The sequence below is a fragment of the Hetaerina americana genome, unplaced genomic scaffold (genome assembly GCF_022747635.1).
Source record: "Hetaerina americana unplaced genomic scaffold, ioHetAmer1.1.p SCAF_6, whole genome shotgun sequence".
NCBI lineage: Eukaryota > Metazoa > Arthropoda > Insecta > Odonata > Calopterygidae > Hetaerina > Hetaerina americana.
In genome coordinates this window covers 59,480,895-59,493,401 of record NW_027287205.1, presented here as the reverse complement: position 1 = coordinate 59,493,401, position 12,507 = coordinate 59,480,895, and the positions used below count along the sequence as shown (strand labels likewise).

Sequence of the window (12,507 nt, the reverse complement as noted above, 5' to 3'; positions counted from 1 at the left end):
ATGAAATTAATACTATGTAACTAATAATCTATTAGTCTTCTCGATCTTAAATTTCTCAGAAGCTAAATTTAATCCTTTTTCTGGGTCTGACAATACAATACCAACAAAACAATACGTTGGCGGTACACCTTCATAATAAAACTGGTAGATAACGCTCGTTAAACCTTTAAAAGGAATTCTACTGCCAAAAAATTACTTCAAATCGTTATTCTTTGGTAGATTATCACATTTCCATTTTAAGTTTCAAGGAATTTAAATAGGCTCTTCCTACGACATTCCCGGGTTCTCACGTCTGAAGTGCTATTCCTTACCCATAAGTTGGGTGAAAAGAAGTAAATAATGTCAAATATAGATCAATAACCAAATCAGTATACAATTTGGTGGGTTATGCATCAGCGATTACAATGTATGATGCATACTAAATGGGGAACTTATATACGGGTAGGCAAAATCAGGGTACCAATAACGCCAACATTATGACTTACTTTAGTTTGTGGGCACACACCTTCCACAACATCAACTAAAACAACTGCTCCGTCACAAAGCCGTACAGCAGTAGATACTTCAGACGAAAAGTCGACGTGCCCAGGCGAATCAATCAAATTTATCAGAAATTCCTTTGATTCACCTGAAATAAGACGAAATTAAAACGAAATAAAAATACACCAGCATACTGTTCATGAAATAGGGGAATTTAATTACCCAAACTGTGAAATAATGCAATTGAGCTGCTCTTCATGGTAATTCCCCGTTCTTGCTCATCTTTACGGCTGTCCATGTACCTATTGAAGAAATAACGATATGTGAATGACGCAGAAACAAAATCATAAACCAGATTAATTCTGAAAAAAATTACCTCAACTTTCCGGCCAATCTGGGGGATATAATACCGTTGCTTGCTACTAATGAATCTGCTAATGTTGTTTTCCCATGATCTACATGGGCCATTATACAAATATTTCTGATAGTACTAGGGCGTTTTTGCAACTCTTGTAATTTATCTTTAGATACCAATCTCATTTTGATTAACGAGGGAAACTTCTTCACTAGCAAGTGTTAAAATATGTTCGGGCCGGTTAGAATATAAAACAGTTTTAGTCAACACCTATGACATGGCAGTTCGCAAATATTGTTCCAATGCATCATTATTCTATATCAATGAAATTTCAACCATAAGTTTTGTAAATAAACAAAATTGTAAAAAAGTTAACACCAAAGTTTTCGCAATTCCTGGCAGTCAATGAAATCAAATAGAAGTTGCGCTCAAAAACAAAAGAGGTGCGCAATTCAGTGTTGTGTATAAACGACAAAGACTAACAATTACTTGAATGTTGTTGATAGACTGTTCAGCCTTGCGGAGATGGTAATGGTACTGATAATAAGAGTTAAAACAGCAATTAATCGAAAAAAATTTCACCCTCAAGAGTGTTTTGAGTTCTCTGCTACTATGAAACTGTTAAAATTATACGCGTTCACTCCAATGTAAAAGGTTATGGCTTATTCGGTAAGTAGATGAAAATGAACTCTTAGTTCTTTGCTCAAATTTTCTTATAATTGCTTTGAAAGGCATTCACTACAGTGTTTTATTGATCCATTTCATATTTTCGAGGAACGTGAATCACCAATTCATTATAAATATATTTTTGCCTCATCCCCTGATAGAATACATTCAACAAATGATGAATTAATGGCCATTTTTCGATCCTAGTAGTAATATATGATGTTTACTTTTTATGTGCTCGCAAAAGTGCGTGGAGGTTTGGTTTGAAATAGGACACGAAGCTTCATTGAGAACTAAGAGAACACCAGAAGGATTTACCCATGATTGGGAGGTATTTGTTAGAGGAGTGGACAATGCTGACATTAATTATTTTGTCGATAAGGTTGTTTTCCATCTGCACGAAACATTTCCTAAGCCAAAAAGAGGTACAAGCATATTTTAGTTTTAATTTTTGTGTTGTTAATTTTGATTCCATTTATTTTGTCATGTCAATGTGATTATCTTTGTAGTGATAAAAGAGCCGCCGTACTGTTTAAAGGAGTCCGGATACGCAGGTTTTAACTTGCCCATTGAAGTATACTTCAAAAATAAAGATGAGCCTAAAAAGGTTAAATATCACTATGATCTGCATCTCCAGAACAGTGGACGACCTATCAGCAATATTAAAAGGGAAAAATATACGTTCTCAAATCCTACGGAAGACTTCAGGAGGAAGCTGATAAAAGGTGGTGGGGTATGTATAATTCTAAAATGTTCCTTAACACTAACAATAAAATTCGGTGGCTGTGCAACACACTAATCTAAAAAAATGCCCCATTAGAACAAAAGTCATTAGCCGTTATAATTTTGGTTCAGATTGCACCCAACCAATATATTTTGCATGCAATAATTTTAGGTTGGCGTACTGGGCTCTGAGGCAGGTGGTAACTCAGTATCAACTGAAAAGACTTGTGCAGAAGAAGGAACTCCCTCTGTTCAACCCACAGTTAAACATTCAACTCCTACACTTGCAGGGAAGCCTAAATTAACTAGCGACCCTTCAAAGAAAGCTAAAATAAAGGTATACTGTGTGTACTTTTGTTTTTAGCATTCATTCTAAAACAAAAAAAATGGGTGCTTTAAAATTCATTACACTTCCTGTTCATTCATTTCAAAACTACGTTTAAATTCTTCAGATATATATTAAAATTGTTGATTTTTAAAGTTATGCCTTGCTAGAAAAATTGTAATTCAACTCTTTTTTTCTGGTATGCCTTCTGTTTATCTAATTTCCATTCAAAATCTTTCATTCTAGGAAGTCAAAACTGAAGAATCGAGGTCAAGCAACCCATTTGCTGACCTGTTTGGCCCTCCCATCAAAACTTCTAAGGTATCCCCAGACCCAAAGAAACCATCTCAGAGTAAAGTATCACCCATAAGTAAAAACAGTAAACCCATTGATAAAATCACCAGTGAGAAACAATATAGTGCTGTTAAGCCGAAACATATCCCTCAGAAAGAAATAAAAAAGGACAAAGATGGAAGTTCCAGGGATGAGAAAGGTGATAGGAAAGATAAGAATAAGGAACGTGATCGATCGAAGGAGAAAAGCAGCAGCAAGCATCCATCATCCCCCCCCAAACTATCAAAGGAAGAACCCAAGAAGTCTAGTGGTGGTGAACACAAGGAGAAAGTAGAATCCAAGAGCTCAGAGGTGAAGGGTGAGAGAAAAAAGGAGAAAAAGGCTAAAGATGAAAAATCCAAAAAAGATAAGCACAAAGACCTAGAGAAAGTAACTAGTGAGAGGCCTGAAAAGAGTGAGAAGCATGCCAAAGAAAGCAAAGATAAGGATCAGAAGAAATCCCCTAAGCACTCAAACAAGGAAGTTGAGAAGGTAAGAGATAAGGAAAAGCATAAAGATTCCGAAAAAGAAAGACTTAAGCATAGGCATAAGAAACGAGAGAAGGAAAAGTACAAGAAGAAAGATGAATCAAGGGAAAGAGAGAAATCAAAAAAGGTGGAGGAAAAGGAAAACAGTAGTGCTGGAGGGGATCACCATGGTGAGAAACGTAAAAGGTCTGAGAGTCGCTCCCCTAGCCCATCTCCTGAGCAATCTCCCATTTTACCTCCTTCTCCCGAAAAAGAGCCCGAAAGGTCAACTCCTTTGGTTAAAGAGAAACCCTCCAAGAATCCTCTTTCCACTCTTTTTGCCGAGTTGGAAGATCATACAAGTGATTCTACATCATCACCTCTATCCGGAGATGAAGATGTGATTGAGCTACCAAAATTAAAAGCAAAAACTTTCTCCCCTCGAGAAACAAAACCTGAGGCAGCAAAGGAAATTGTAAGGATTGAGGAGAAGTCGGAAAATACTCGCACGGAACATGTGAGTCCTCCAGAAATAATTATGGAGGATGTTAAAGTAAGCAAGCATAAACAGTCATCTCACCGAGATAAAAGTAATTCTGGGGGTAGTAGTTCGAAGAGTAAGTCAAAAGACAAAAGCCTCAAAAAGAAAGAAAGAGAAATGGTTGAGACAGTTGTGGAGGAGAGCAGCAAGGAGGTGGAAAAAAAGAAAAAGAAGAGAAGCAAGCGGAACAGAGAGGAGGATACAGTTGATGTAACCCCAGTGAAGGAGATGAAGGAAGATGACGATGAAATTCCTAAAATAAAGATAGAAAAATTAAACGACAATGCTTTAAAGCCACCTGCTGACAACACTGGCAGTTTTAAGCCAAAGTTTTCAAAAGAGTATTTGAGTGAGTTACTTGACCTTCAGAAGAAAATAATGACGATAAAAGATGACACAGAGTTACAAAAGGTAGTTCAGGTTTTGACGCAAAGTGGGAAGTATGAAATAAGCAGTAAAAGTTTTGATGTGGATCTTTGTGCTTTGGATAAAAGTACTGTTAAGAAATTGCAGGAGTTTTTTGTCTCATGACAAAAGGGTGCCTTGTGCGAGTGTTAAAAAAAAGGATGTCTATATATTTTCTAAGTGCAATTGTGTGCTCAAATTAAATTCTAACATGGACAAGTCTCCATGGAGTTTTTGGCGTGGTGCACTCACTGTTACATAACATTTTTCCAGTAATGATTTTGATCCCAGTTACGGAAGTGGAGGGGGAGTGAATTGCCTTTTGAAGTAATGAGTGAAACTAAGTACCTTATAGATAATACTTGCTTATTTTGTTGCTGATTTGTGTACCGTTTTCAGTTTGTGATCCCTGGAGCATAATTAACTACTGAAAGTTAGGTTATGAATTTGAATTATTTAAAAGGTTATAAAGTTTTTTATAATGATACTTGATGTTGATTTGTTGTTTTGTCAAGAATATCAATATTTGCACAAATTTTAAGTGATTAACTATGATAGCTGAAATGTACAAATAATTGAACAGTTTGTGATTTGTAATTTTGTATGATAAAATTGACTGAAATGTATTGTGTATACTAACATGTTAAAACCACATCATAAAATTCATAGTTCATTAGTTTATTTGCTGGAAGCATAGTTTTCATGCTTCACTGCTAGCCAATCAAGTTATGATCTCAGAAAGGGAATATATTTTGTCTAAAATAGCATTGGGCATCTCATTTCTGTTTCACTGCTTATTTGACTTTAAGATGTAACTTAAAAGTATATTTGCAGTGATCTATATCATTCTATCAATCATTATGTTGGTATTTTTGTCTAGCATGGCTCATAAGATTTGGTTCAGCCAAAGGTGTAAATATGTTACTAAAGTCAACCACAGCACATGTAATTAATTTTATTGTGCCTTGAAATTAGATGTTGTATCTGTTAGAATTTGTATATTTGAAAATGCTGCCTTTGATTACATATTGTGATCACTGTCACTCAGTAGACATTGAATTTTGTAATAATATAACTTTTATTTTGAAATCATTTACCCTGCCCAAGAAATAAAACTTCTCCTATAATCCTGTCTTGAGTACTAATTTATGGCTCACAAATTTAGGGAAGTATATTTTTATTTCTTCTCATATAAATAATGAACTCAGTCAGGAAACTTATAGGGTGAAAGAAGTGAGGTGGAAGATGCAGTGTGAGAATATGGAAAGTTTACTAAGGAAGGGTGAAATTGGTGTGCAGTACAAGAAGGTGAAAGCATTATCAGGAAGTAAGAAAGGAAAAATGTGTGCACACTATTTAAGATGCATCAAGAAAATTATTAATTGAATTATGATAAATTCAAGAAAGATGGAAATAATACATAGAGGATAAGGCATTAGTCCAACAATTTTAGATTGAATGAGAATATAAAATGCAGATATCTTAGTTCCAGGCATATTTAATTGTGAAATAGAAAGGGCATAAGGGAATTGAAATTTAATAAGGCTTAGTGAATAAGTAACATCCTCATGGCACTCGAGGATTGGGGAGAATGTGGAAGGACGAGTGTATATGGACAATACTGTGTGAGGAATTCGGCTGGAAGATATAGTCATATCAGTGTTAGTTCCTTTCCTTAAAAAAGGTGGCCATACAAGAAAATCATGGACCAATAAATTTGATTTCACTTGCATATTAAGTACTCATGGTCATCAATAAGAGGAAGGCAAATGATTACTACGGATATCATCAGTTAGGGTTCTGAAAGGAAATCATGTGATGCCACAGCAGTTACGAGGTCATTATTAGAGAGAAACTTAGATTATAATCAGGATAAATTTATTTTTTTTAGATGTTGAGAAAGCATTTGATAGTGTTAATTGGTAGATTTGAGGTTTTTATATTTCATCTTTACTTGCTATAGAGAACTTAAAGCGCTCCTCCTGGCTGCACTTCATATAAGAGGTGTGTCCAAAAAGGGTCCATCCTTACATTATTTTGAGAAAAACAGCCTAGCTAGAACCATGAGGCTTCACTCAGCATCTCTTCTACTTCTACTACAATCAGCAAAGTCCTCTTTCAGAATGGTCATCGGCTGTCTCGTCACATTCTCTCGTATCTCATCAACTTTAATAATTTCATACTGCATTCACAGGGAAGTTGCTCCAAGTTGTAAATGATGACCCAGATTTTCTAAAAAAAAGTCATAACCAGAGATGAGTTTTGGGTTAATGGCTATGACCATGAAACAAAAGCCCAGTCTTCACAGCAGTCAGTTGATGAGACAAAAGAGAATGTTACGTGGCAGCTGATGACCATTCCAAGAAAGGACTCAGCTGATTGTTTTGAAAAGTAGGAGAGATGCTGGGGTGTGTGTGAGGCCCCAAAGGGAGTACTTCAAAGGGTATTAAGGCCTCATTGTTCTAGGAAGGCTATTTTTCTCAAAATTGCATGGCTGAATAGTTAGCAGATAGACCTTGTACGTAGAGACCATGGAATTCCTGCATAAATAACAAAGTATGGGAAACTAAGGTAGGAAAGTGTTAGACTAGTGTTAAGAGATGTAAAAGAGATAGCCTATTGATTTCATGTCATCAATTATGATGCTTACCAATTATTAAAGTACAGTTCTTAATTAAACTTAGACATCAACCTAAATAAATAATTTAATTGCTTAAATTGAAGGATGCTGGACATCCGATGAATCAATAAATATTATTACCATCTTAACGAATCCTCCTGGCTCTTATCTCAGCTCCTCCACTTGGGAAGTCATGACATTGCATATATAGTACTCAGTTTACTTGACAATTGTATCAATACAAGTCGATACTAAGTTAAACATAGGTTAGCTGCACTGATACAGAATGATGAGAATAAGGCAATTTCCTCTATTGTTTCAGGCTTCACTTCGTGGAAGTAATTGATATCCATTATTGAAATAGAAAGAAAGACTCGTACTTTTCCACAGATTTTATTATACGGCACGACGCGTTTCACTGACTTGCGGCATCATCAGGTACAAATTTGCAAAACAGACAGAGCAAGCATATATACCCTCAGGACAGAGTGGGGGCGGGTAGGGTTGGAAGGATTTGAGGGGGGTGGGGGCTCGCAGGTGCGTTGATGGATTGTTTTGACCATTTCCAGGCTAATTTCTCGGAGAGGAGTGGGGAGGGGTATGGGAATAATTGCTCATTACAAAGTGTCGTGTTGGGGTTCACCAAGTGCCTTCTAATCTCTAATTGCTCGAGAGCGTCCATTTTTAATCCTTTTGGGAGTGTGTGTAATATCTCTGGGACAAAGTCACTGCTGTGGTTGAATTCTAGTAAATGCTTGGCGAAGAGAGAGTTGTTATTCTGATTTTTGTGACACCTAGCGTGTTCCTTGACTCGTAACTTGATATTCCTGCCGGTCTGACCGACATAAACGCTGTTGCAATCCTCGCATTTCAGTTTATAAATGCCTGATTTGAGAAGGCTATCCTGGGTGTCGTTTCCATTGGCTAGAAGTTTGGAGAGGGTTATGGGTGAGTAGAAGGCTGCTTTGAGTGAGGTGGGTAGGCAGTTGGAAATCCTATATGAAAGATCTCCCAGAAACGGGATCGAGCACCACTTAAAATCTTTAGATACTGCGGGCTGAGATACGAAAATGCTTTTTATGGTCGCGAAAATGGTTTTTATGGTCGCGGCTTTTAAAAACGCGTCGTGCCGTATAATAAAATCTGTGGAAAAGTACGAGTCTTTCTTTCTATTTCAATAATGGAAGGCAATTTCCATTATTCTACTTCTATCTTTGTACCACCACTGGTAGCAGTTCCAACTGTCCAGTCACATAAAACGAGCTTGGTTATGAAGAAAAAAATAGTTGACACACATAAAAATGAAAAAGGATTGAATTAACTGAATTAGAAACTGCCATTAAAATATTATTAGAATGAGGAAGGTAATATCATAACAAATAGTCTGACAAGAAAGTCAATCATCTTAGGGTTCTCCTTGGCCTAGTAGAAACTGCTGGACCCTATCATCATCACTTTCCTGATCATGCTGTCATCAGTTATATCTGTTTGGTGCCTTAGTTCAAATACAAAAATTCTGATGCTCAGTAGTTTCCAACTGCTGTTCATGGTATGTACCTGCTGGTATATGACCAGAGATTCAATGAACAGAATAGTATGGTTGCACTTGCAGGTATGTTCCCTTTTCATGAATAAGCTGCCCCACTTATTGTCAGAGGGGAAAGGGTTTGAGCTCCTCTTTGGCTTTCAATTTCACTTGCTTTTGTTCATTATTTCTTAAAATGGTTAATTGTGTCCTATCAGGATTATCTGGGTGATAAATGGAGCATCAGTGGGTTCTGTCGGTAGCTGGATGGAACTGCTAACAAAACAAGGAACATCCACACAAAGATTGGAATGGAAAAATTCCTGTGGATTTGTTCCTTGCTGAATGCATGTTACATGTGTGTTAATTTTATGGGAGGTTCTTATCCCAGTTGGAAGTATTATCCTTGTTAATTCTCATGTAGATAAGGGTGTGGTTGGCTCTTTCAACTAGGTCATTGGCTTGAGAATGCTTTGTAGAATTACAAGTGTGCTTAATACCCATGCTCATTCAGAAGTCATATAATGTTGCTAATGTGAAACAATATCCCCATCATTGATAATACTCCCTGTTGTCACCCTAGTTTTATGAACATCTTCAAAGCCTCTACAGCATCTTCTGCTGTTGACTTGCATGGTTAGCTACATGTGCATGAAACCCTATTATCTGGCACACACTCTCTGTCCCTTATAGGTGGGCCTCGCCTCAACCTTGTCCCTTTTAAAAAGCAAACTTCACCCTTTCAGCCAGGCCAGGAGGTGGCGGCCTGACTTTTGGGTGGGGAGCAGACTGTGCAACCAATGGACCCAAGCTAAACCATTCAATGTGGCCACTTTTGGCTAATAGCAAGATAATTGCCTTTTGCCTATTATGAGCTGCACTTAATTATTTTCATATTCATTGTGAAATGTCTCATGTGTTCCAGGTGATGACATTGGCCACTCTTTTCTTTCCATCTGCCTCCCCCTGCTGATTTAGAAAGTTTCACATGCATATACTTAATGAATGATGAGGTCTTAAATGGTTTCGAGCATGACTCTAAAAAGACCCGTGAGGAAGGATACCCGCACTTTCTCTATTAACATGCTGCCCACTACCCTTTTTGCCTTCCACATCATCACTACCCCCATTCATAAAAATTCCAAGCCACTCTGAGGAAACCCCCAACTCTGAAAAGCCAGCTCAAGATAAGCATATACAACCAAATACATGAGAGACTGACAATCTGTCACCACTGTAAATATCAAGACCCACAAAATTCTTTCTATAATCCATCCACATAATTATCATTCATTCCAGCTTGCTTAAGAGTAAACCATCTCTTCTGCTGATGCTTTCCCACTCAAATAATAAATTAAATAAATAATAAGTAAAACTTTTCCTCTTGACTACATTGCTGCAGCATACCAAAAATTTCCAATTATGCCTCAATGTTAAGTTCTACGTCTGCCTTAGGATTATAATGTTGAAGCACTGGGCTGCTAGTCAGACTAGTTAGTAGATCTTCCATAGCTTTTAAAGATTATTCCAGGATGAAGGGTTTTACTCAAAAATTCAGAGTAACATTTCTTGGGTTTACATGTAAATCTGGCTTTGAGTAAGCCTTGTAGCACCATTTCTGGTAATTCCAAAAGTTCAGAATACTCCTTGGTACCTATAGGAAGGTTGTGCAGATGACAGTGTACAATGTAGTTCCTTGAGGATTCCAAGACTATGTTCGTAATTCATTGGGCTTTTGATAGTCTTTTTGTGAGACCATATGGCATTTTTTTCAAATTTACCTGTGGTGTTCTATGTGATGAAGGTAGTTTTTCCCTAGGCTTGTTTCGATTATTGAAGTTCTAGGTAACCATGGCCTAGATCAAGGATGATACACGTTTTGGCTTCAGAAAACACTAGGGGGTGATCATCTAAGTCTAAAGGTGGAAATTTATTTATAGCTCCTGTAGATTTCATTTCCTATGCCTAATCAAATACTCCACTAGATTCGCCACTTTTTCTTTATCAGGATGGCTGGGCTAGGCCATGGTGAATGTGTTACTGAAACAATACAATGCCTCTTGTATTTGTCTAGAAATTCAAATAATTTCTCTTCTCTGGTGACAGTGGTTCAGTTATGATTCTCTCTAAACTGGTTTACTTTCAGCTGCTTCTATTATATGCATCCTTGACAAGTTGCAGCAACACAATTCTGTCATGTACAAGGCAAAAGCATTTATAACGTTTCTTTAATAATTTCTGCAACCTGTGCACCTTTTCTTTGGTTTTATCTAGGTGTGCGTTTATATCCTCATCAGTTATCTCCCTGAACTTCACTATCCTCACCAACCAAGGTAACAAGGTCTAATTTAGTTTCATCTTAACATATTATTTCTCAACCGGAGCCCTCTCTAAAATACCACTTGGTCCTTCAGGCTGCATCATACTGATACTTGCTGAAATTTTATTTAACTGGCACAGTGCTCCTGCCTTTTCCTAAGGTAGATTAAAAAACAGCCAATCAACATGGATGAAATTAACCATTTTTTTCTATTTTAAGAAGTCCATTAGAAGATAGCGATAATGCTAGCGGATAAGTGAAATATCCAGTGTCCCTCTTTAAGAGCCTATCTAAAACATATAAGCTTAAGTCTGAGGGTAATTAAAAACTGTACTTACATTTATAAAATAAGATTGAAAGAATTCAGGACCATCATTGTAATATCTCATGCTGCTTAAGTTTTACGATAGTAATCAATAACAGGGTCCCTGGAAGGCTACGCCGTGGAATTAGTGAAGAACAATATTGGTTTTGAAGAGGGAAGGAAAGCAAGATGCCATTTGGATTAATACTACAGGAGAAAGTTCTATTGAAATGGGTAGAATTAAAGCAGACACTTTATTAAATTGATTAGAAAAGGTATTTAATAGAGTGAACTGGAATAAGTAGATCTATTTTGAATAAGAAATGAGTGCCCAGGAGATAGAGAAGACATCAAAAGTTTTAATTAGCACATAGCATAAATATATTGATCCCGTATCCATATGAGGGAAATTTGAAAATTTTTCAGCATTAAATAGAAATAAATGACTCACCTCAGTGAAACTTTTTCTGTATTTCAATGTAGTCTCCCTGTACACTAATGTACTTGGTCCGGCGATGTTCCAATGTCTTGATCCCATCTCGAAAATTAGATTCCTTTAGGCCAGCAAAATACCCACCTACTTCGGCTATTAGCTCTTAGTTTGAAGAGTGTCTCTGTCCACCGAGGAAAATTATGAACTTGGGGAAGAGATGGAAAACTGATGGAGCCAAATTAGTCTAATAAGGCAGGTTTGGCAACAATTCCTGTCTTAGTTCATGACTTTTGGCCATGACAATTGTATGTGGGGGTGCATTGTCTTGATGAAACATGACTTTCTTCCTTGCCTAACCTGATCTTTTTTTTATGTATCTTTTGCTGTAGTTGGCTCAGGAGGTTAGCATAGTATTGACCAGTAATTGTTTTACCAGTGTGAAGATAATCTAATCCTTAGGCTTCCGCAACGTCCATTTGATGAATTTATGTTGCTTCTGGGAATTACCGTCGCGTAGGTGAGTTGATGAACAACTGTGTTGCCCTCAGCCCAAGAGGTGTCTTCAGGTTGAAGTGATTTGTGTTGCAATTAGGCTGCTATATATAGGAGATGCTGGCTGACAGGGAGCTCTCTGATTGGGTCTTTCTTGGCGGCCAATGGGAATCATGTGGGAGCCATGGTGTAGCTATCCTCACGGTTGAAATTGTTTGGATTCTTCATTCTTTCAACTGCTTCTCTTATCAGTCTCGGAAAATAATGCCCTTCTCTTGCTTGATCAAACTTGATCGTGTGTCCGGGTTCCAACCATGCATGTTCGGCAATTGCCAAGAGTTGGAACTGTTTTTTATCTGTGGCCCTTTGGTGCTCTTTGGTCCTGCATCTGATGGACCGTCCTGTTTGGGCGATATACGACTTCCCTTACGTGAACTTTATCTCACATACACCTTCGTGCATGAGATCGGGGATGCGGTCCTTCGGCTTAGGTATACTGTTGCTGATTTTTCTTGCCA

General features: G+C 37.3%; 2 protein-coding genes across 3 annotated transcripts in view; one reads left to right on the top strand and one right to left on the bottom strand.

The window, feature by feature from the left end:
* LOC139695155 (elongation factor-like GTPase 1) overlaps positions 1-1,218 on the bottom strand; it is a 498,678-nt gene extending 497,460 nt beyond the window's left edge. The window contains exons 1-3 of the mRNA XM_071593808.1: positions 857-1,218; positions 703-782; positions 486-628 (exon numbers count right to left, since the gene is read on the bottom strand). Of these exons, the coding sequence (XP_071449909.1) occupies positions 486-628; positions 703-782; positions 857-1,020 (387 nt within the window). The 5' untranslated portion in view covers positions 1,021-1,218. The remainder of the gene's footprint in view (positions 1-485; positions 629-702; positions 783-856) is intronic.
* A 94-nt stretch (positions 1,219-1,312) lies between these two features.
* On the top strand, positions 1,313-5,396 carry ear (ENL/AF9-related super elongation complex transcription factor). Of its 2 annotated transcripts, XM_071593841.1 has the most exons (5): positions 1,313-1,504; positions 1,749-1,926; positions 2,011-2,234; positions 2,397-2,561; positions 2,796-5,396. In XM_071593841.1, the coding sequence occupies exons 1-5, from the start codon at positions 1,493-1,495 to the stop codon at positions 4,419-4,421; spliced, it is 2,205 nt and encodes a 734-aa protein (XP_071449942.1). In that variant the 5' UTR covers positions 1,313-1,492; the 3' UTR covers positions 4,422-5,396. The 2 variants fall into 2 exon arrangements, with proteins under 2 accessions (XP_071449942.1, XP_071449943.1); XM_071593842.1 differs by lacking the exon at positions 2,397-2,561.
* The last annotated feature ends 7,111 nt before the right edge of the window (positions 5,397-12,507 follow it).